The sequence below is a fragment of the Chrysemys picta genome, chromosome 4, assembly GCF_011386835.1.
Source record: "Chrysemys picta bellii isolate R12L10 chromosome 4, ASM1138683v2, whole genome shotgun sequence".
NCBI classification, from domain to species: Eukaryota; Metazoa; Chordata; order Testudines; family Emydidae; genus Chrysemys; species Chrysemys picta.
This window is the reverse complement of record NC_088794.1, coordinates 31,242,156-31,266,865: the sequence shown is the minus strand read 5'-3', so window position 1 is coordinate 31,266,865 and position 24,710 is coordinate 31,242,156. Positions and strand designations below refer to the sequence as shown.

General features: G+C 49.2%; 1 protein-coding gene across 1 annotated transcript in view; it reads left to right on the top strand.

The window, feature by feature from the left end:
* Positions 1 to 13,129: 13,129 nt before the first annotated feature.
* The window catches only part of DRD4 (dopamine receptor D4), a 37,457-nt gene continuing 25,876 nt past the window's right edge, over positions 13,130 to 24,710 (top strand). Inside the window, exon 1 of the mRNA XM_005290632.4 lies at positions 13,130 to 14,100. Coding sequence (XP_005290689.2) covers positions 13,852 to 14,100 — 249 coding nt within the window. The 5' untranslated portion in view covers positions 13,130 to 13,851. The remainder of the gene's footprint in view (positions 14,101 to 24,710) is intronic.

The following is a 24,710-nucleotide window of genomic DNA, read 5'->3' as shown; positions in this document are numbered from 1 at the left end:
ACCAGACTTCCTCTGAGCAGCCAACAGCAGATCTGATTTCTCAGGCAGGACAGGAGAGATCCCTCAGGGTGTGTTGGAGCTGCAGAGCTGTATATACACCAGTATGCTCAGGACACACCTGGAATGAGTTGTGGTGGAAGGCAGTGAAGCCAGTTCCCTTCACACCCTGCATTGTCCATTCCATTTTCTCTGGGTAGGCTCCCTCAGTTAACCTTGGTTTCTTTTTTTGGCTTCTCCAAGCTGACTGATGAATGGGCTATTGCTGTCTTTTCGGGGGAGGGCAGAGGGAGAGGACTTCTGTCAAGTGCCTTGACATCTTCAGCTGAGGTCAAAGAGCCTGGCATCCTTCACCAGCCATTTTAAAAAATAGAGAATTTGGACACACAGAAACGGAAGGAAGTGAATGGCGTTTTTCCAGGACGCCAGCCTGAATGTGGAAAGAGTAAAACAAGCCCCCACTGTTACAGAACCTGGGTGGATGTAGCATTTAGCGGGTGCCTGATTCCTGCAATTTACTGAAAATTACAACCATGCACACTGCTCATTCTTCAACCCATAATCAGTCATCTCCCGTCCCTCGGCATCGCTGGCTTCACACTCCACGGCTGCCTCTGAGGCCCCCAGCCGTGTTCTATTTAAAAACACACCGCAGATGGGGAGTTCATTTAGAATGCAGCTTTTCTGAGGAGAACTCTTCCATTCGGAGGGGATGTGGCTGGCAACAGCCCTGTTTAACTTCCTCCTCCTTTATTCCTGCCCCGGGGAGCCTGCATTTCAATATGCCGGCTGCCACTGCTGCTCTGTTGGCATCATTGTCTTCGGAAAAGCTTTGGGTGCCAGCAGAAGCTGTGTTGTTGAGACCACCCCTTCCTTCCCAACCCCATGCTTTGATCCTGAGCTGCTTCTGTCAGAAAGTACATCACCCACGGCTTTGTCGGGGCAGAGTCAACCGGTCAAACGTTCTCCTCCAGGTGCCCATGATTTATGAGCATCTTCTCCATGCTGGCTGTCCTCCAACAGCTTCCCCACACTATTGTGCTAGCACAGGGCCATCAATCTCCATTGCGATCCCTCTCCCTGGGATGCCGTCCGCTTGCCATGGCTGTTTGCTGACTGGCCCTGCTGTTCTTGACACCTCCTCTGGCCTCACATAAGAGTTTTAGGCCCATACTGCTAATTGTAAGGATTCTGCTTTCCATCTCTCCTAGAACCTAGGCTTTCCCCTTTCCCAGTGCATTCGAGGCAACCTGGAGTTTTGCCTGGGAATGGTATTGATGAGCACAACTGAACCTCTAGTTAGGAAAACCATTCAGTCATGCAAAGACATAATGGCTCTAAAAAGCAGCCCAGCCACATTGGAAAAGGACTATCTGTTTCAATGGTCAAGTTAAACGTCAGCACCATTTCTCCACCAATGTCACACCACTAGTCAAGAACCACCCAGCCCTGTTGTCATTAGACCCAGCAGAAGCGTAGTGGGTGAAGAAGAATCAGCTGGCTCTTCTGCTGGTGCTGCTGACGTTGCCCTGCCCAATCACAAAACAGCTCTTCTGCCTAGACTCATTGGAGTTATAGTTTGTGCCTCATGTACCCATTCTCTTCTACAGGTGGGATCCACAGCTGGGCTATGTCTCCTGCTATAAGCCATGCCCAGGGATTCCATGACTCACAGCTTCCCTCACCGAAAGGGGAGACTGGGGTGCATTATATGAGATGTAGTCTAGCTGGGGCCCCTAGCCCATAGAGGAGAATGGGGACATAAGGAGCAAACCATAACTCCCATTTTCAATGGAAAACTTTGTTTTTGACCAAAATCTTTTCGTTTCAAGTTTTTGCTGAAAACTCAATTTTTCCCAAGGAGAATGTTGATGAAAACATTTTTTTTCATTGAAAATTTCAAGGGGGGGGGGAGGAATTGGACCAGCTCGATTTGCAATGCTGATAGCTGAGGGCAGGGGAGGGAATCCCCACCCTGCAAGCACCAGCCCCCTTCTCCACCCCAGAGCACCTGCATAGTGCTTCTCTGTAGTGGGGAGTGGAGAGCACATTATCAATGGCTTCTCCATGCACTTGATGGGAAAAAATCTAGCTCTTAACAGGTGATAACCACAAGAAACCTCTGAGTTGCCGGCTCCTCCACTGACTTGATTTAGCCAGTGCCCTTTCCTAGTTCAGTTCTCCCATGTGGGTTTGTGAATCTTTAGCCCTAATTTTTTCCTATTATCTTCACCATAGAAATGGAAAGAGCCCCTTTTTTCAGATGTGTGAGTTGTTGCGGAGGAACGTGGAGTTGTTTCTTAATATTTAATGCTGGCGAGCAGTGATGTGCGATGGCATTTTTTAATAAGGCCTGCAACAAAATTTTAGGCGACAGATAAAAAGATTTTTTTCTAAAGTATTAATAAACCAAATGCATTCATTTTGGCAAATACTAGTAGTCAAATATAATGAAAGCTAAGAATATGCAAATATGTGGTTACTTATTCTTTCTACTGAAATCAAAAATCCATTCTTTTTTAAGAAACTCCTTGGTGACCAAGTCATGGAAATCTGGTAAGGTGTGCAGATACCTATCTTTGTTTTATCATGGATAATTCAATTCTACACTTGCATGCCTTTATGGGCCTCCAGACTAAAGTTCATTAGATAAACTCACCTCAAGAACTCTGTAATGTTTTCATATAGCTATTCTCAACTGATCTTATCTGCATGTGGATGTTTTAGCAGCTGCATGGTATCAGAATGCAGACTTCAAAGAGCGATGTTAAATATCTATAGTGCACTTAATCTAATCATCTGCCAGAAATGTACAAAGGCATGATGTCTCATTAATGAGTATTCAATCATTGAATCATGCAAAGAGTGCTGTTCCCTTCTTTACTTACATAATAGCAAGTCCCCACTAAAATCTTGGGTAGTCAGTTCTACATTTGCATGCCTTCTTAGTGACGGTCCACAAAATGACATCCTCCACGTGGTGTGACCTCACACATATGGTGCATGTGAAGTCACGTTGCATGGAGGATGCCATTTTGTTCTACAAAATGGCATCCTCCATGTGTGGTCATGGGCCAGATGGAATCATCCTGCAGGTTGCCAGTTGGACCAAGTAGGCACCAGTTGTGCATTCAATGCATTTATTGTGTACATAGATAGCATGCCTCTGTTGGTGAGACGTGCCTTGCAGACTAAAGTCTGTGATAGATAATTCCCTTCCCTTCAGACCATGTTATATCTTGCTCTAATGGCTCCATGGCTGCTTCATTGCTTGCCCTCTGCTCCACCCATTGCGTGAATACTAGGGTATATAGAACAACAGTCCATGAATGTTTATTTGGTGTGGCACAGTCCTGTTGTTTGCTGTGTGACATCAAACTGCCAGTGATTAGTACCAGCTGTCTTCACTGCTCCAGCTGTCTGGTAAGAATAACGTTTTCTTTCCTTGCTTGTCTGGATATGGCTGGAGATAAGCCAACAGTTCCTATTTGCCAGTGATATTCAAACAGCAGATGAACAACAGCAATGGCTTTAATTTATTGTTCTACGTTTTTTTGGTTCACAAGCAATAAAAATAAGTAAAAGCCCCACGAATGGGACCAGTGCCATATCCATCAACGCATACTTTCCCCCTGGGAGAGAAGGGGCTTGCATAATCTCCAGCGCACAGGTCCATGAGAGGAAGCATAGATGGTGGTCACTGCACAATGCTTACTGTAAGGAGATGTGAGATCCAGTCCTGACTTGCTGTGTGAGGTTGAGCAATCCATGTTAACTGCATTGTGCCTCAGTGTGTCCATCTGTAAAACAGAGGAAATAATTTGTCCCTTACTGGAGTGTTGTGAAGCTTAACTGAACAGACACTGGTAACTGACTGGCTTTGAGATCCACTGATGGGAGGTACTAATGTAGTGAAGTTAGCTCAGTCCTCCCCTCATGATGGAATGTGCCTAGTAAAGCAATAGCTCATTATATATACTTATTTGTCTGTCTTGTAAACTCTTTGGCGCAAGACTGGTCTTCTCTTCTGTGTTTATACAGTGCCTAGCATAATAGGGCCCCCAATCCTCACTTGAGGCCTTTATGTGTTATTGTAATACAGTTCGGCTTATCCTGCACCACTTTGCCTATGGGATTAGGGTGACCAGATAGCAAGTGTGAAAAATCGGGACGGGGGTGGGGGGGTAATAGGAGCCTATATAAGAAAAAGACCCAAAAATCAGGACTGTCCCTATAAAATCGGGACATCTGGTCACCCTATATGGGATCAAAATGCTTTGGTTTCACAATCAGCCTGAAAAAGACATAGGTCACGTACCAGCCAACACCAGACCACCAGCGTCATGAGCACCATAATCCCATCATCACAGCTGGCAACACACCCCTCAACGCCATCAGGAAATTCTGCTACCTGGGTAGCCTACTTTCCAGCACCACCATGTTGGAGGCTGAGATCATTCAGTGCCTGGCAAAGGCCAGCTTGGCTGCCTCACCCACAGCAGCTCTGGAGGAAGCATGGAGTCTGCTTCAGAACCAAGATAAAAATCTACCTGTTGTACTCACTTCACTCCTCTACAGCTGCAAGACATGGACATTCTACAGATGCCACATCAAACAGCTGGAGAGCTTCCACCTACCTGCTCTGCCTAAGATCCATCTGCAACATCAAGGGGCAGGACAGGATCCCCAACACTGAAGTCTTGGAGAGGTGCCAAATCCGCAGCATAGACAGCATACTCATCAGGCTCAACTTTGCTGGGATACATGTGATCCACATGGTGGTGTCCCGCATACTGAACGTGCTGCTCTGTAGCCAGCTGAGCATGGGAACCCGCGCTAAGGGTCGACCCATCCTCAGATATAAAGACACCTTGAAGGCCAACCTCAGTGCAGGCAAGATAGGCACTAAAACCTGGGAATATGGTACACTGCATAGACCCAGATGGAGAGGTCGGTGCCATGAGGCCATGTCCACTTTCGAGGAGTGGCATGTAAGGTCTCTGCAGGAGAAAAGAATACGTCGTAAGGTCAATACCTCAAACCCTCCCGCCAACAGCGACTACACTTGCAAGACATGCAACCGCACTTACAAATCCAATCCTGGATTTGCATCTCATGTGCGAAGCCATAAAAACCAATAAACCCAGAACCCAAGCCAATACTAGTTGAACATTCATCTGTCGAAGCAATGGGAGAATCCATTCATCCAATACAATTATTTAATAATAATTAATAATAATTACTAATCATGCCACAAGATCACGGAACGCTGCATTGCTTGTTAAACATAGCAGGCTAGACTTCTATATAGTTATACTACCCCAACATATTCTACTTCCACATTGTCTAATTTAGAGAGTCTGAAATTAGAGAATCTGAATCCATCAGGGGGATAAAAGTTGGTGTTTTTTTAAAAAAAGCGGATTTTTTTATTTAAATTATATACAGGTTGATTTTTTAGAAAACCCCATTTAAAATTAAATTTGAAATTGACAACCTAAGTTAAGACCTACATTGATTACAATCTATTAAAATAATTTAAAGAAAAAATAATATTAAGCAGTATATATTTGCTGCCAAGTTTTAAAGAAAGTCACCCCACTGAACCGGTGGAAGTCACTAGCTAAGTACCTGGAGCCAGAGATTGCTGAAGTGCTAAACCAGCTTTTCACAGCAGGAACCCCTTCTGCAGGTAGAGAGAGAATATTTTCTTCATTTCAGTTTATTTGACAGTTCAGTATAATGACTCATTCATTCAAAGTTAAGAACCCAATTGGGAGTTGAAAAAGTAGGAAAACTTGTTTTCCTCGTCCAGTCTATGATTAAAATCCAGCATAGGGGATAGAGTCACAAAGGGATTTAGGGGCCTAACTGCCACTTTTGTGGGCAAATAATTTTAAAAAGTCATTGGAGCAGCAGGGGGGCTGGATTCTGGTTCTATCCACTCCAAGCTAAGTGCTCTACCCACCTGGCTACAAAGTTGTTTGCTTTTTTGCATTGCTCTCTTTCTCTCTCTGCCCCAATGATTTTTCATTATTTATTCACAGTGGAACAGCTTCAACAGGAGAGACTGAAGGTGCTCAAAGTCAGAATATCCCAGAGCCCAGTGGTTAAAGCACTTACCTGAGAGCTGGGAGAGATCCCCTGTTCAAATCCTCCCTCCCCCGCAGCTGGACGCGGGACTTGAACCAGCAGTCTCCCACATCCCAGATGAGTACACTAACCTCCGGGCATTATAAGGGAGGTTCCCCCACCCTGAGTTTCCTGCTAAAACAGTGTAGGTCCCTAACTCCAAGTGAGGGTTTGCACCTGAGGGCTTGTCTAAACTAAAAAATTATCAATTTAAGTCAATGTACAGCCACCGCACATGAAAGCGGTGATTCATGTCCACACTTGCTCCTTCTGTCAGCAGTGCACATCCCACCAGGAGTGCTTCCACTGACTGAAGTGGGGCATTGTGGGGCACTGACAGTTGAAGCCTGGCAGCCCTGGGGCTGACAATCTCAGCCCCACATGGGGCTCACAGCTGCCCTCTTCTCCCCTCCCCCCTGGGCACTGACAGCCCAAGAACCTCTTTCATTGGTGCAGGCAGTGTCTACACTGAAGCTGATTAAAATCAATGATTTCTCATAGACTCATAGACTTTAAGGTCAGAAGGGACCATTATGATCATCTGGTCTGACCCCCTGCATGCTGCAGGCCACAAAACCGTCCCTACCCTTCCCTTGATTCTGCTGATGAAGTCCCCAAATCCTGTGTTTTAGTGACTTCAATTGGCAGAGAACCCTCCTGCTAGCGATCCCTGCCCCATGCTGCGGAGGAAGGCGAAAAACCTCCAGGGCCTCAGCCAATCTACCCTGGAGGAAAATTCCTTCCCGACCCCAAATATGGCGATCAGCAAGACCCCGAGCATGTAGGCAAGAGTCACCAGCCTGACCCTTGTTAGCCATTATACTATTTACCTTCCATAACTCTGTATTCCTCAGCTAATATGTTTTACCATTAAACCATTCCCTCCATAAACTTATCTAACTTAATCTTAAAACCAGACAGGTCCCTCGCCCCCACCGTTTCCCTCGGAAGGCCGTTCCAATATTTCACCCCTCTGACGGTCAGTTTGATTTCACTTTGATTTAAATGTATCCATCCTGGAACCCACCCCCCTTTATTTTTTGTCCCCCAGTACCTTGGATGAAATTCATCCCTGTGCAGAGGGTTAGCAGAAGACATATGCACCACTTATGCCCTTCTTAAGATTTATGTTGAAGGCACAGGTCTTGTGCTGGCCCAATGCACAGAAGTAAATTTCACCCTATTTGACAATGTTGACTTTTAAGAGTCTGTTGCAGAATACTTTGTACACTCCCAGCCATTTCTCTTAGGCAGGGGTAGTCAATTACTTTTTGTCAAGGTCCAAATTTCTTGATCAAGGTATAGTGAAGATCCAGACTCCAGAGAAAATAATAAAAATAACAAGAATAATAATTCAATAAAAAGATTTCAAGGTCTGTTCAAAAGTGTCTGGTTGTCTGGATTTGGCCCACAGTCTGCCTATTGACTACCCCTGCCCTTAGGAGTCTGTAATGATGAATCTGCCAGGCAAGGTCTCAGTGCTCCTTTGAACTCTAATCATTAATGATGTCAAAGATAGGAAGTAACAGAGGGTCCTGTGGCACCTTTGAGACTAACAGAAGTATTGGGAGCATAAGCTTTCGTGGGTAAGAACCTCACTTCTTCAGATGCAAGGGAAGATAGGAAGTGATATTGATGGGAGTGTAGAGCCTTTTCACAATGAGGTTACTGATTCGAATTGAGCACAGGTGGGAAGAGACTGAAAGTTATCATCTGTGGGCTGTTTGGTGGCCTAAGGGGAATGAATTGTGGTAATTTCAATCCTGCTCTTGTGGACAGACATTCACATCACACAAATCACAATCATATACATTTAGTCTCCTTCCCCACTTGAACCTAAACTAGTTTTCTCCTAGCTGAGGAAGACGCCTGTGTCTTTTGGGCCTTCGGGGTTTCATTACATGGTAAATTGATTTTCTGGGTGGGTTTGCCTCTCTCTGTATGGGCTTGGGGTCAAATCCTCAGCTGGTGGAAATCAACAAAGTTCTGTTGCCTTCAGTAGAACTGTGCTGATTTGCACTGGCTTGAAGTTCTGACCTCAGGCACGTGAACAAGGAAGGGAAGTGGATGGTCTCACATTGCGGGGGGGAGCTGGCATCCTACCCTGGCACATACAGACATCCTGGCCTCTGTGTCCCTAGGGCACACTGTGACCTACTGAAGTGTGATATGGAGAAAGGGGAGTATGGGTAGGCCCCGAACCAGCCTTTCACAGGGTGTGGTAATCCCTTTCAGGTAGTTGGGCATGGCCTTGACTAACCAGCCTCCTGTGGGTGAGAAAAATGGCCAAAAAGCAACTCAGTTGAAGGGAGAGCTGCAGGAGACCCTGGATCAGGGAAAGGGCCTTGCCACACGTGCTAAAGGAAAGGCTTGGCTCGGAATATCTGCTGTGTAGGGAGCTGCAGAGGCCTTAGGAGGGACCAGGCCTGGTTTCCCTGTTTTGGCTGATAATGATGTGTCTGCTTTTTGAACCGCACACATATCTCTGGTAAATGGGGAGGAAATACCATTACTGGTGGAAGCTTCATTGATGCAGCTGGCCGGGGAGTTGCCTGCTGCCTTACACAAGAATGGGGAAACTGAGGTAGAGGTAGGGTCTGATTCCAGGCTTAGGGAGACTCTGCTGTACAGTACATGTCGCCATCAGCAGTGTGAACATTGCTCCTGTTAAGAAAGGCAGCGATATGTGCCCTCAACAGAATCTCTTTTCCCTGACCCATCCTGCCAGGTCACAGCCTAATGGAAATTTAAATCCTTTTGCAAGAGGTATATCAAAGCAGAAAGGTGTGTTCAAAACCTCTGACCGCTTCAGGACACTTCCCCTGTGAGCTTGAAAACATGCACTATCATCACTTAAACTTCCTGATCCCCTCAAACTGTCCCAGTACAGAACACTCCTTGGTTTCCTTGAGAAAAAAAACACAACAGATGACAGGGCCCCAGATTCCATCACTCAAATGGGGACCATTCTGAGTCCCTGGGGGGGATGTCCTTAGGACAAAGGTCACCGTTTAGTAGTTTGAGCATTGGAATACTAATAGCTTGTCATTATTTTAGGGCAGCCACTCTAAATGTCAAAGGAATTCAGCCTGTTACTGATCCGAAGAAAGGTCTTTCATATTTTAAGACAAGAAGACAAATGCTTCTTTCTCCGGAGAGCCTCTTAACGCATGCTGAGCACCAGACATTGCAGAGGGTCAGATGGTTGTCATCTTTTTATATATAACTCACAGAAGCATGACAAGGTTATGCATTTCACTGTTGTTGCTATTATGTCCTTGTATTGTGGAAGTGCCTAGAGGCCCCATGGGGCTAGGCGCTGCATGCACACAGAATGAACAGCTGGTTCCTGCCCCACAGTACCTACAATTGAAGGGCCAGCTTATGAACCCATTAGTCATCTTGGTGAGCAGTCACTCACACCACCGTCCCATTAAAGTCAATGGAACTACTTATGTAGCGGCTCACCAATGGGAAGGAAGGGGCGCACAAGCTAGTCCTAAGTGTTTGTCAAGAGACAACAGGTGCATAAAGTGAACAGACAGGAGGGAAGGGGGAGGACACATTAACAATGCATTGACTGATCGATGTGATAAACAGTGGTCACAGCACATCAGCTACCTATTCGCTGTAAATGGTTTTGTAGGCATCGCAAAAGGTAAATTTTAAGGCTTACATTAGCCATGTGTAGCTCAAATGTTAGGGAAAACAGGACTGTTCTTATTCCAAGTCAGTTGATGGAAGAAGTGCGTACCCAGTGCAATAGGGTAATTACTTTGCATTTACACAGTGTCTTTCATCCATGGAGATTGAAGCACTTTCTAAGGATAGGTAAAGAATAGGATGGATGGGTGGATGAAGAACACATTCATAGCTTCCCCATCCATCCTATACTCAAAAGAGTAAAATACCAACCAATCATCAAAGAAACCTTCAGACAAGATGTAGAAATCATACATTTAATCTCCTCAGGATTGAAATGCTTTAGTCTAACTAAAGTCATTGGGCTCACAATACGGGTAGCTGGGTTAAAGGTACAGTAATAGCTTACGGCACACCAGAGGTCAGAGTAGATCTAACAGTCCCTTCTGGCTGGAAAGGTTATGAAACAAATCAAGTGTCATTACTGGGACATCTGAGCAGCCAGGAGCCCAGCCTTCAACAGAAATAACCCCATCTTTGAAACCTCCTGTGTTCAGAAAGTGTCAAGGCCTGGACAACTTGATGAAAGAGAATTTCAGAATATCTCATCTTAAAACACTGACTGCCGATGGACTTAATGTGGAGGATAACTGCATAATTTGGCTTTTTCATGCTATGCACTTAGCAGTGTTTCTTTTAACAAGAGTTTCTGTTCCACCAGTCTCACATCCAGCAACATAAATATTTAATATAAAATCTGTGAGCAGCATTGAGCAGCCACTATTTAACACACACGCCACCGCCGCCCCAAAAAACTGCCACTAATGTGTCCCCCTCCCCATGTAGAATTCTCACACGCCACCATTCCCCTAGATTTCACTAGTCTGAACTATGGGATGTCCATCATTCAGACCTGGACCAGTCACAGATTCAGATTCTGACAAGGCCCATGGAAGTGAATGGAAAAGGCTCCCATTGACTTCAAAGGACTTTGGATTGAGCCCTTCATGTCCTATATCTCCTGAACTATCATGGCTAGAAATAGGAGCTGGGAATCTCCACTTTCTAGTGGCACGAGGCTTGTGCATCTATCCCTGGGAGAGTGTGAGATACCAGGCTTTAAAAATCCAGATTTACAGAGAATCTCTATCAAGCTTGAACCATATTTTTGGTTATCACTGCACTCTCCCTCCAAGGCCTGCCTAGTTGGCCTCATGGTCCTATGTTGCCTGGCTGCAGAAGCAGAAAAATATGAAAAACTTGTACCAATAGAAAATGCTGCATTCTACAGGAGGTGTCAGATTTTGGGGGGTAAAATCTGAGGGATATACAGCCACCCAGCCAGAGGCACTATGGCCCTCTCGGCTCCCAGAGTCATGGGATTATGTCACAATCTCAGCCTGTTTTTGTTTTTTAACATGACTGTGAAGAAAAGCTTGAAAAGTGACTCAGGTGTAACTGGTGCAGTGACATCTGCCTGAGTCTGCTGGCAGCCCAAACTAATAGCTCTGAAAAGCGCAAACTGCCCAATGCATCTCAGTGGGGCATTAAATTGAAGACTTACTACTCTGAGGCCCTGTCTAACACCACCCTCATAGAGGAGGATGCTGGAGGAGAAAGCAGCAGGCCCAGCCCACCCACTAAAGCAGAACTGGTGGGTTGAGTACTGGGTAGCCTCTGTGCCGCTCTAAGAGAAAGGAGATCCCTACTGCTGCTGCGGGGGAAGCCAGGCCTCATTCCATTGCCCCTGCCTCTCTGGGAGGAGAGGATCCCCCACCACCACTGCAAAGAGTGGGGGGGGGGCACACAGGGATGGAGCCAGGGGGTTCCTCATGTCATGGAGTGTCTAGGGCCACAGATTGCCTTAAGGTGGCCCTGCATATGCAATACGCATGATGGGAGGCCGAGGTTGTCTTGTTCACGATGGCTTCTCTTGTAATTTATCCATTCCTGCATAACGTGGTTTTCTCAGACTCCTGCCAGGAGAACCTGTAGACCATGCCACAGTGTAGAGAATTCCCTGATTATAAAGGGCCTGATCCTCAGCTGGTGTAAATGGGTTCAGCTCCGTTCATTTCAATGGAGCTAAACCCACAGCCCCCAGCTCTGGATCTGGCTCAGAGTGAGCTCTTTGGGCTTTTTACTGACTCACCATAGCTCTTGGACAGCACTCTTTGTCTGGAGAGCTCAAAGCACTTCCTCCCAGGAAGGTAACTTTAATCTGTTTATCTCCTCTGAAGTATCTGGTATTGGCCACTGTCAGAAGACAGGAGACTGGGCTAGGTGGACCAATATGGCTGTTCTTATGATCCCCTCTTTCAAACTGGGGAGACGGAGGCAGAGGGAAGTGTAGAAGCCTATTGCGGTGATGTCTGTAGCCCTGATCCTGCAGCCTGCTCTATCGGGAATAGGAGTTTCCCTACAGAGAACAGCTTGTTGAATTGGGGGCGTAAGTACTGACATAGTGTGGTAATGAACAATAATCACAACATCTCATGTAATGAGGCTATTCAGTTTCCTCTGTTATAGCCTCCTTCAGAGTGTAATGAGCAAGTTTCATGCCGCTTAAAGAGGTATCACACTAACTGTTCACCAGTAGCGCAAATCTCCTCTATAATTTCTTTGCATTTGTTTTTCATTGGCATTTTTCAGTGTAAATACAAATATTGTCTTGTTTCATTATTCAGCCATCCACAAAGGAGACAATGATATATTTTGACACTAGACTTTCTTGGCCTAGGAATTAATGAGTAATGAATACAGAGGTGCTAATAGCGATACACAGAAAAGTACAGCTAATCCAAGTAACAACATCATAACAATAAAAATAACAGCAGTGTGGAAGTAAAACGCTGGCATGATATTTTGTCTGCGTGGTTAAAAAGTGTAATGAGTCTGGATTTTATGGGAACTGGAGCTATATAAATACCTTAGGATAGATGGAAGGTTAGGGAAAAAGGTAATTTAGGTAGAAATTAACAATAGAATAATTCTCAGGCCACTTTACTACATAGGGCTCCCCTTGGCTGCAGGAGGAGTTTTGCCCCGGAGTAGGACTGAGACAATATAAATGGATTTTCACTCAATCGAATGAGTGATCAGTGTTTCGTTCCGTTTGTGTGAATGTGGTGGGTAAAGCGGACCCCAAGTGTGCTTGCGCTAGCCCCGTTACTGCCTCGGGAGATGTGGGGATACGATGCCGTGGAGCACGGATGAAGATCTCGGAAAGAGCTAGAGGGTTTTGCCGCAGCTTTGTTACAGTCACCGTGTGTGTCCCCGTGGGAACACTTGTCCCGGGGGGGGGGGGGCGACTCTCGCCGCGGAGCTGCTGCCCCCCGAGGCACCTCTGGCTCCCCCATGGGGAAAGGGAAGAGCCCCAGGTCGCGGCACAGGGGACTCCTGGGACTGACACAGGGCAGGTAGCAGCGAGCTAGCTGCAGGAGAAGGGGATTTACTGTGGGATGAAGCTGTACAACGCCCCCTCTCCTCCCGAGGGCTCGTCCGCCCATCGGCCCACGTGGCTGGCGGCCACCCTCGCTGCTCCAGCCGGAGCTGCCGCCCCAGCCCTTTCCATCAGCCAGCAGCGCTCAGCGGCTCCTGTGTAGCCCTGGCACCTGCCGTGGCCCCCTCCGCCGCTCCCGGGGGCGCTGGCTGGGGTCACGGGGTGCAGCCCCCTGCCCGGCTTGGAGCGCGCCTGGGAGCCGGCGGCCGCGCCCCACCCCTGCAATCAGCTGGGGGGACACGCGGGCAGCTCCGCCTTCGAGGCTCACTCGCGTGCGGCCGGGGCCGCTGCCGGCAGCGCGGGGAGGGAAAAGTTGCGTCTGCGGGGCAGGGACTTCTCCGGGCGCGGAAACTGCGGGGAGGAGGCGTCGCGCCGGGCTGCTGCCGCCGCCTTAGCCCGGGGACCGGAGGAAGGAGCCGGGCTGATTTGCCTACAGCCGGGCGCCGTGAGCCCCGCCGGTGCACAGACCCCGCACGCAGCTCCGCGGGCTGGGGGGACCCCATGAGCCTCTCCCGGCCGGAGCTGCTCCTTGGCCCGGCGGCTGCGGCGGGGGGGTGCCCCGGGACGGGCGGGCTGTCATGCCGGGCAACGGCAGCGGGGAGCTGGGCAACGCCACCGCGCCGGGAGCGGCGCCCGGCTACAACTTCGCCGCCTTGATCTTCGGGGTCTCGCTCATCCTCTGCGTCCTGGGCGGGAACCTGCTGGTCTGCCTGAGCGTCTGCTCCGAGCGCGCCCTCAAGACCACCACCAACTACTTCATCGTCAGCCTGGCCGTGGCCGACCTGCTGCTGGCCCTGCTCGTCCTGCCCCTCTACGTCTACTCCGAGGTGAGTCAGAGCCTCCTCCAGCAGGCTGCCCGCCGGGGACCTCTGCGCGGCACAGAGCCCGGGCACCCTGGCGTGCTCCCTGGGTGCTTCCCAGCCACCTTGCGCCTCCACTGGGTCCCTGGGTTTGTAACTGCTGCACCCCTCTCCCAGCCCTGCTAGTGCGGCCAGACTGCTCCTCGCAGCTCTTCTGACTCGGCTCTGCGGCTTGAGCTACATCCACACTGCAAAATGACAGGGCTTGGACCCCAGTCACAGCTGGAATTTGGAATGATTCCCCTAGAAGCTGGGGCCTGAGTGCTTGCTGTCTCAAGTCAGCTTGATTTGTGTGTGTGGGGGGGGGGGGGAGGGGTTTGGGATCAAACCTGAGTCAGAGCCCAGGCCTGATGTGCAGTGCAGACATAGCCTCCCTGGCTAGTTCCACCAGGCTGGGGTGAGGAATTATTTTGCCCCTAGGGTCGTGTTTGTTTGTTTAGGGTTCCAAATCAAAAGGAAAACACAATTTCCTGAGCCTCTTTCAAGATGTGTCCACTCTGCCCCGCTGAAATGCAAGGTCAGGCGCATGGATATGAAATTTCTCAGCAACTGGAGTGAGGATCTGGCTGTAGATATTTGGATGGACGATTATTATTTTGGTTGCATCAGTGGTGGCCGGTTTTGCGGAATGTTTGACATCCGTGTCTGTAGGAGAAATCGCCTAGTGGTAGCCCAGCCAAAAATACTTTCAGAGAGTAACTTTTCTGCTCTGTGTAGGGCTGGAGAATGAAGGGTAGCAAATGTGGAACAGACTGAATGTCAGGCCTGTGTTAATTAGAAACTCTGATACAGCACATGCCTGATACTATTACGTTATCTCAACAGAACTGTTATGATTAAAAAGAGCCCTTATTTTCCTAAACTTCCTTGTAGCATACGCAAGAAAGATAAGCTATAGAGCTGGGATGTTTTTGCCTTGCAGGTGTGAATAGAAATAGTTATCCTGCAGTAAAGCTCATCAAAGTCAATTAGGGTGACCAGATGTCCTGATTTTATAGGGACAGTCCCAGTTTTTGGGTCTTTTTCTTATATAGGCTCCTATTACCCCCACCTCCCGTCCTGATTTTTCACATTTGCTGTCTGGTCACCCTAAAGGCAATGGAAAGACTCCCACAGCCCATAAAAGTCAATGCTCGGGCACTCAAGCTAGTGTTAAGATGTGCCCAAATCGTTTGAGAGGCAGCAGTTTTTTGCTCCGAGGGTGCATGTTGTGGGGGAGGGCAGCCCAGAGAGAATTGCTGGAAGGCCCAGCAGGGCTTGGAGACATGAGTAAGGCCAGGAAGCCCAGGTTAAAGTGACCAAGCAGCCGCGTCCTCCCCCCCCCCCCCCCCCAGTTGTCTGAAATCCCTGAGGACACAGCACACGGCGGCGTGAGAACACTTTTGTGCTCCCACATGCGCACACACGAGTGAGAGACACAGAGGCTTTACTGAGGGATTATAGGATTAGCATGGGGCTGGAGGAGAAGGGTTAAAGTGGGGGTTAGGAGAGCTGGACAGGTTGGGATAGACATTGAGGGTGTTGGGAAAACTGGAGGTTGCAGGCAAGGAGACACTGCCATCCAGCACGTGACCATGCTGGATCTGTCGTATATCACGAGGAAAATCAGGGAAAGGAGGCAGGAAGCTCAGAGTTCGGGGTGCCCTTATCTTCCTTGCAACGTCCATGGAACGCTGAGCACTTTCTCTGATCTTCCTGAGGCAAGGGTCATTCAGAAGTGCAAGCTCGGCTGCAAAGCCATCCAGCACCAGTGTGAGCTCGTGACACTCACCTAGAAGAGCCCCGTGCTCTGCTTCCCAGACAGCGTCACTGCAGATCAGATTGTTAAAGGTATCTAGGCATTGCTGCACTCATTGTTGCAATGCCTAACTGATTTAGGAACCTAAATCTAATCTTCAAAAGGGATTAAGGCATTTAGGAGCCTAAATTCTAATGACAGCTGATAACTGATTTAGGAGTCTAGATCCTATGTGTTGTAATGCTGAGCACAGCAATGACTAAATACCTTTAAAAATCTTGGCCTAAGTGATTTAGCCTTTTAAGTGCCATTTCAAAACTGATTTAGGACCCTAAGTCCCATTGACTTTCAATGAGATTTAGGTTCCTAAGTGCTTAAGTCACTTTTGAAAATGGGACTTCGTTGTCTAGGTTAGGTCTTGCAATGCTGAATGGAGCAGCTCCTAAATACAACTAAAAATTTGGGCCTGTAGCACTCCACCATCTTGCCACAGTGTCTTTGCAAAGGACCATTAGAGATACTGCTTGCACCTGCCAGTTTGCCGCTTGTGTGTGCAAGTGCATAGATGACTTCCTAACTACTATGACCCACAGGGTTACATGAGCACGAGTTTCCTTGTGGACTGGCGGAGCCCAACACCAACTGCAGCAGGAACTGTATGCTGCAGAGAGCTTCCTTTCTGTACTGGGCATTGTAGATGGCATAATGAAGTGCAATGTGTGTGTTTGGGGGGCAGGAGGCAGCGCGGATGGACGACTGACACAATGCAGCCTCTAGGAAATACACCTATTCCTTGAATAGCATGGCTGTATGTAATGCAAACCTTGTGTTGACAGCTGTGATGGTTGGATACCCATAGATTCTAGGACTGGAAGGGACCTCGAGAGGTCATAGAGTCCACTCCCCTGCCCTCATGGCAGGACCAAATACTGTCTAGACCATCCCTGATAGACATTTATCTAACCTACTCTTAAATATCTCCAGAGATGGAGATTCCACAACCTCCCTAGGCAATTTATCCCAGTGTTTAACCACCCTGACAGTTAGGAACTTTTTCCTAATGTCCAACCTAAACCTCCCTTGCTGCAGTTTAAGCCCATTGCTTCTTGTTCTATCCTTAGAGGCTAAGGTGAACAAGTTTTCTCCCTCCTCCTTATGACCCCCTTTTAGATACCTGAAAACTGCTATCATGTCCCCTCTCCGTCTTCTCTTTTCCAAACTAAACAAACCCAATTCTTTCAGCCTTCCTTCATAGGTCATGTTCTCAAGACCTTTAATCATTCTTGTTGCTCTTCTCTGGACCCTCTCCAATTTCTCCACATCTTTCTTGAAATGCGGTGCCCAGAACTGGACACAATACTCCAATTGAGGCCTAACCAGTGCAGAGTAGAGCGGAAGAATGACTTCTCGTGTCTTGCTCACAACACACCTGTTAATGCATCCCAGAATCATGTTTGCTTTTTTTGCAACAGCATCACACTGTTGACTCATATTTAGCTTGTGGTCCACTATAACCCCTAGATCCCTTTCTGCCATACTCCTTCCTAGACAGTCTCTTCCCATTCTGTATGTGTGATCACTTTTTTCCTTCCTAAGTGGATCACTTTGCATTTGTCTTTGTTAAACTTCATCCTGTTTACCTCAGACCATTTCTCCAATTTGTCCAGAACCTTTTGTGGTTTGAGCATTGGCCTGCTAAACCCAGGCTTGTGAGTTCAATCCTTGAGGGGGCCACTTAGGGATCTGGGCCAAAATCAGTACTTGGTCCTGCTAGTGAAGGCAGGGGGCTGGACTCGATGACCTTTCAAGGTCCCTTCCAGTTCTAGGAGATAGGATATCTCCATTAATTTATTTATTTATTTACTTATTTAAGCAGTTGCAATCCCTCCCAGTTTGGTATCATCTGCAAACTTAATAAGCGTACTTTCTATGCCAATATCTAAGTTGTTGATGAAGATATTGAACAGAGCCAGTCCCAACACAGACCCCTGCGGCACCCCACTTGTTATCCCTACAGAATCATGCCTTTACTTGTATGTTCTGCCATTGTCACCTCCTTTGTTCACTCAATTTACAGCCTGAACCCTGAGCTTCATGTTGATGAGTGGGTCTGTGAGCACCTACCAGCTCATTCTCAGGGGGTATGTGTGTCACTTCTGTAATTATGGTCTCAGTTTCTGGAGCTGGGATTTCTCTGGCTCCCTCATCATCTCTGTAGTCTTCCCCATTACCTGTGCCAGCCCCAGATGCTGTGCACTGAACCCCCACCAAAGTTGCCTGAAAATAGCTTGGCTCTTACACTATAGATCTAGGCCTCATTAGCATGTACAATGTGCTAGTTTACATATGTCTGTGAATCTAGAAGGCATTTCCATTCAGCCCAGAGTACCTGGGGAATTTCCTTGCGTTGGATGCACTTGAAAATCCCAAAAGTGCTGGACACTGACAACTTGGGTGCAGCCAAATACCAGTTTTGAAAATTCCCCAGCTCCCATGTGAGCCCCTCAATGGGGACCCCAGTAACTAGTTGTGCTTCCACAAGCTTTTGAAAATGTTGATGCTTCATGGGTGCTGACCATCCACAAATCAATATCCCCATTTAAAATCAGGCTGGAGTTTGTTAGAAGTGTCCCTTATCTGTCTCTTGCTGCATTCCTACAGCATTTGAAAGCAGCATGGGAAAACTGTTTGTTTTAATATTACATTAAAAAAATCAGTGACCACCCTTTTCCTACCCACACATCCAGTCTAATTTCAGAGGCTTTTCTAGCAATTCAGGTGCTGGTGCGAACACCAGACTGTTCCAGCAGGCTACAGGTGTCTCATTGCTGAAGTATGTTAAGTGACTTTTTGGGATGAGTGTGTAACATCCCGATATAGGGAGAACAGCAGCAGAACTGAAACAGCAGAGCATCATAGAGCAGCAAGGTTTTTAGTGTAACCCTTCTGCCCATCTAAGTTGGCAGCAACAAGGGCCGGGTTCTGTATCTAGGGGTTCTGTTTCAATAACACAATGCAAAACCGGCTCGAGCCCCCACCCAGTGACCTGGGACAATTACATACCACCCCCTGGGCGTCCCTAAGAGGCAATACTTCCCCTCTCGCAAGCACGGAGTCTGAGTGTAACAGAAAATGTTTAATAACATGAGGTAAATGACATCAGCATTAAATTGGAAAAAAAACACCACAAACAGGATTCATAACACATACCATGAGCAAAAAAAACCACCCCAGCAAGTTGGGCTGTGTCCTTTCCCTTGGGTTCTTGAAACCAGCAACTCAAGGTTCACCAAAGTCCCAAAAGTCCAACAACCCCCCAAAGTCTCTGTCCCTGGTCAGTGCAGCCCCAGAGTTCAGGGGGGGGGGGGGGCACGCAGGGTGTTAAGGGGCACCTTACGTGATCCGAGGCCGACGGGGTTCCGCTGCAGCCTTCACCACGAGCCGCTCCACTCCACCAGTTGCCCCGTGAGCTGCTCCCACCGTCCCACGAACTGCTCTGGCAGCTGCTCCACTCTGCTCACCGACCTGTGAGCCGCTCAGGTCTGCTCCACTTCAGCCGTCCCTTGGGCCGCTCCCACAAGGCTCCGCTCTGCTGGCTGCTCCTCCAGCCGCTCCACTCTGCTCGCTGCTCCGCCAGCCGCTTAGCAATATAGCTTCAGGCTCCCCCACTAGCTAACACAGCCTCAGTGATCTCAGCTCTTAGCAATTTCAGCTCATAGTAGTAGGGGAGCCCCAGTGCTAGTGCACCATTGGCCCAAAGTGAATTCAGCTCAGCAGTCAGTAACTAGACTTCTAATGGAATCAAATTTAGCTCTGATATTCAACAGTGGAGAGAGAGGAGGTAGTGCAATTGGTGTTTCAACCCCTCAGAGAGGGGCCCATCCCATCAGGTACAAATACCTGCCCCCATCCTCTCTCCATTCACTGGCTTTTGTAACCCATGCCCCTTGTCAAGCAAGTGCTACTTAGGTAATGGTGAAGGACTCCCTCAGTCCTTCTGTCATACAACAGTTCCACTGGCCTTGATTCACAGAATCAGGGTAACAAAACTTTATTCTTCCTGCCCCAATAACAGAGAAACTGGGGATCCCACACCAGCCAAAGTAACCACTTTGAGTTGCTGTTGTTTCATGCCAGGCGAGTGGGTGTGCCTATGCAACCAAGATCAGCCCCTGGAGTTCTTTTCCACACTCGCCATAATTCACCACCAGATGTCAGGGTAGAGCTCATCCTGACTCTGCTTACATCAGAATCTCTTTGGCTGGGCTGGAAGTACTTGGACAGCTAGGGCACACACTAGTGGGAGCAGGTTTTCCAAGAAAAACCTTCACCCACATTCTGTTTTCAAAGTTTACTTTGTTGTCTGAGTGCTCAAAGGGGCTTTTGAAAAGTCCCCACTACTACTTGTTCAAGAGGTGACCCCAAGTCTTCTGCCTCCCAGACCCCTACTCTAAATTAGTGATCATGTTGTCTCACATTCAGAATATGGCCTTGTCTACATGCAAATTTGCACCAATTTAAAAAGACAACTTTCATTAAACTGGGTCAATTTAATAGGGCTCGTCTATGTTATATTATCACAGCCAGACATCCGTGCATCTAGAGGTTTGTTTCTTACATTATCTTGCTGGGTTACAGTTACATGGGGGATGGTGTAGAGAATGAATATGGGGTGCTTGATTTTTCAGTGCTTGATTTCCCCGCCCCCCTCTGTTTCAGTCCAGGTCAATTCAAACTGCCCCACCAAAGTGGGCCAAGTTATGCTTAGTTATATGCTGGAGTAAATCATGGCAGTAACCCATTGAAATCAGTGGTGTTACACTGGTGTAAATCCAGGAGTAACAGTTCAAGTTTTGGCTGAGTAGGTTTTGTGTAGTGAGGAAAACATCAAATCTAAGAATCCCACACTTTGGAGTGGAGATTAAAAATTGGATCTGAATCTTTCAGCTCAGATACCTCACTTGCCATAGAAACTAATGCTCTGATGGTCTTTCTTTGTTTCACATGTCACTTAGGGAAGGAAAGGTGAGCAGACACTGCTGCAGGTCAGAGAGATGAGGCGGTGGAGTGTGAAGCAATTATCACTATCTATCTGTTTTTAAAATTCAGTAGCTTTCTCTTGCCTCCAGTGTAAATTCTATTGGTATTTGATGTGTGGTGACACCAGCATGCAATAGTTTGAATTTAGATCCTGCCTCAATCCCATGCAGCGATGAGTGAATCATCAGTGGTTAGCTGAGGCAGCCCTCCTGAGAGGTTTTATGCCTTTTGTTCGGTGGGAGCAGAAACACAAATCTCCCTTTTATCTAAATAAATCAGTGTGGATTCCCCACCCTCAACAGGACAGGCCTGAGTAACTTGCAGTTTCTTGTTGAAATGCAGGAACCTCTTATTTCAGATTTTTAGAGGCATTAGTGGTTCTGTGGATAATGTGGTTGAGGTTTACAGCGCTGACTAAAAGATTTAGACACAACTGGGGGTGAAATCCTGGTCCGACTAAGTCAGTGGGAGTTTTGCCGTTGTCTTCAGTGGGTTTCATCTGTGACTCCCGTAATTTTTCCTTTCTCCCACCTCTGTGATATATTTAAAGCAGGAATTCTCTCACGATGTGCCTGTTTAGTGCCTAGCACAACGGGGCCCTAAACTCAGTTGAGGCTTCTGGCTGTTACAACAACAACAACAATAAATCAAAAGAACTAGTTGAGGTTGTTGACATGGGCTGTGTTTCTGTATCTCAAACACAACTTTCTTTATTACAACTAAAACTCTAGTCCTCAAGAGAGGATTAAGGATGTTGCACATATTGACTGAGTGAAGTTAGTCCCTATGCTCAATTTGATGGCATGTCTCCGTTTGTCTTTAACACGATAACTTTTGCAAACCACACCTGATCAATCCCAGAGTTTCAGGGAATGCTCTAGGCATTCTTGCACTGAAGCCTATTGATTTTGATGAGAACTGGAAAAGCCATTTTCACTCTTTTTTAGCAGGACTGCACTGGGGTGTGGCCAGGCTTGGCAGCATAATTGCACCAGTTGCTGTGATGACCCCACCGGCCATTGCCATGGGAACCACCTCATGAAGCATTTCTAGGTGAAATCACAGGGATGAGGTCAGGTGGGTGTGGTCTTGGGCAGAGCCCCAGGAGAAACAAGGCAGGGCATCCCCAAGTCTTAGCCTGTTGGCTTGGTGAGATGGAGGATGCAGATGGATTTTGGGTTTGTTGAGACCCAGCTGCTCCAGAGAGAGCAGGGTCAGTGTGTGCAGCTTGGGGAGACCATTCCCTGGGTAAGAGCCTGATCAGGAGATTGTGGGAGTGGTTGGGCCGGTTGCAGCTATGTGACTGAGCGAACCCAGGAAGAGAGAGGGCACCAGCTGTTAGTCCTTCCCTTTTAATCTGGGGGTGGGTAGAAAGGTACTTTGGAAGGGGGAGAAAAAGGAGACACACATACCTGGCATGGGGTAGGGGTTGAATGGGGAACTCTAGTATGGGGGAGCAGAAAATGGGGGGTGTAGTAGGTCCTAGCCGGGGCTCGACCCTTCCGGGCCGGAGGGGAGCCACACCGACTCACTACAGTGGGAACAAGCAGTCAGTTAGTCCTGAAACTCCGGCTCTTTGGTGCAGAGTAGGAGCAACCACAGTTAAAGCTCAGGCCCTTGTCTGCAGGGGGCTGAGCGAGCAAGCAGTTCAGGAGCCCAGGCCCTGGATCAGGGCGGGGCAAACACAGTTAGCTCAGGCCCTTGTTGCAGGGGCTGAGCGAGCAAATAGTTCAAAGCCCAGGCCCTGGATCAGGGCGGGGCAAACACAGTTAGGCTCAGGCCCTTGTTTGCAGGGGCTGAGCGAGCAAATAGTTCAAAGCCCAGGCCCTGGATCAGGGTGGGGCAAACACAGTTAGGCTCAGGCCCTTGTTTGCAGGGGCTGAGCAGGCAGATAGTTCAAAGCCCAGGCCCTGGATCAGGGCGGGGGCAAACACAGTTAGGCTCAGGCCCTTGTTTGCAGGGGCTGAGCAGGCAGATAGTTCAAAGCCCAGGCCCTGGATCAGGGCGGGGCAAACACAGTAGGCTCAGGCCTTTGTTGCAGGGGCTGAGCGGGCAAATAGTTCAAAGCCCAGGCCCTGGATCAGGGCGGGGCAAACACAGTAGGCTCAGGCCCTTGTTGCAGGGGCTGAGCGAGCAAATAGTTCAGAGCCCAGGCCCTGGATCAGGGCGGGGCAAACACAGTAGGCTCAGGCCCTTGTTGCAGGGGCTGAGCGAGCAAATAGTTCAGAGCCCAGGCCCTGGATCAGGGCGGGGCAAACACAGTGGGCTCAGGCCCTTGTTGCAGGGGCTGAGCGAGCAAATAGTTCAAATAAGGTACGCCTAGGCTTTCTGTAGCCGAGCGTTGGGTGAGGGGGAAGCCTGCCACCCGTGCGGAGGGTGGCAGGGGGGGAACGCAGGCCCACCCACTCCACTGCGTTCCAGCCCGGGGCCCTAACAGCGGTTGCTGCCGCTGCTGGTCAGTGGGGTATCCAGACCGCAACACACTGACATAGGCTCACACTCAGTTGCAGCCGGACCGGGGTCAGCTACCCCCGGGCTACTTCCATGATCCCCCTCAAAGCCTACCTCGTTCGTAGCGCCGGGATCGGGCCAGTCCACCTGCATGGGCTCCTCTCTGCCCGGGCTCGGCGGCAAGTCTGGTAGCTCTGCTGGGAAGTCCGGCCAGTGGTCCTCAGGCGGCTCCTCTGGATAGCAGCAGGGGCGAAGGGGTTCGGGTCCAGTCTCACCCTCAGGGTTAGTGGGGTGCGGTTCCCAGGGATTCTCCCAGTCGCAGGCGTGAACGGGCTCCGGCGGCTCCTCCTCGTAGCGGGCCCGGGGTAGCTCGGGCCAGCTAGGGTCCAGGCCTCGGTCTTCTACGGTCTCCTGGCCGGGAGCTCCCGGCCGCACGTCTGCTCCCTGTGGTGGCTGGCCGCAGACTGAGCTCTGGCGGCCGGCCTTTATACTTCCTGTCCCGCCCCTTGACTTCCGGGGGGCGGGGACAGGCGGTGGTGGTCCCACCCACTCTGGTGCCTGCACGTGGGCTCCCTCTTCCGGGCAGGAGGGGAGCCACACCGACTCACTACAGGGGGACACATGGAGCCCCTGACATAAGGCAGGGTGTGTGTACTACTTAGTGTATGCACAACGTGCCTCAGGCAGCGTGTGACCAGGATTCATCACTGTATTTGGTCCGCTGGGTGGATCATTAACTTCCTCGGCTCAGGCTGAGTACTGACGGGGAGTGCAGGGCCGGTGCTACCATTAAGGCAAACTAGGCGGTTGCCTAGGGCGCCAAGATTTGGGGGCACCAAAGAGTGGTGCCCCCCAATTTTTTTTTTACAGCGTTCCTGGGCTGGGCTGCTGGCGGCGCACTGACATGTGCGGCTCAGACTCCCTGTCCCAGCGCAGCATCCGCTCCACTTCTCCCGCCTCCCAGGCTTGCGGCGCCAATCAGCTGTTTGGTGCCGCAAGCCTGTGAGGGGAGGAGAATTAGAGCAGGGGCAGCATGCTCGGGGAGGAGGAGGAGCAGAGGCGAGCTGCGGTGGGGAGCTGCCACACGGCTCCTGGGGGGGGGAGGCGGGCGCCTCAGGGTGGGGGGGGAGCTGCCGCGGGGGGGGGGGTGTGTGCCTCAGGGTCGGGGGGGGAGCTGCTGCGGGGTGGGGGGGGCCGCAAGGTGGAAGTTTTGCCTAGGGTGCAAAACTTCTTTGCGCCGGCCCTGGGGGAGTGCGACGGGAATGCTGATCCATGACCCCTGCGGGGGGGGGGGGGGAAGGGGAGGTGTATAAAGAATGGAAAGTACTACTTTTAAATTGTGCGTTTA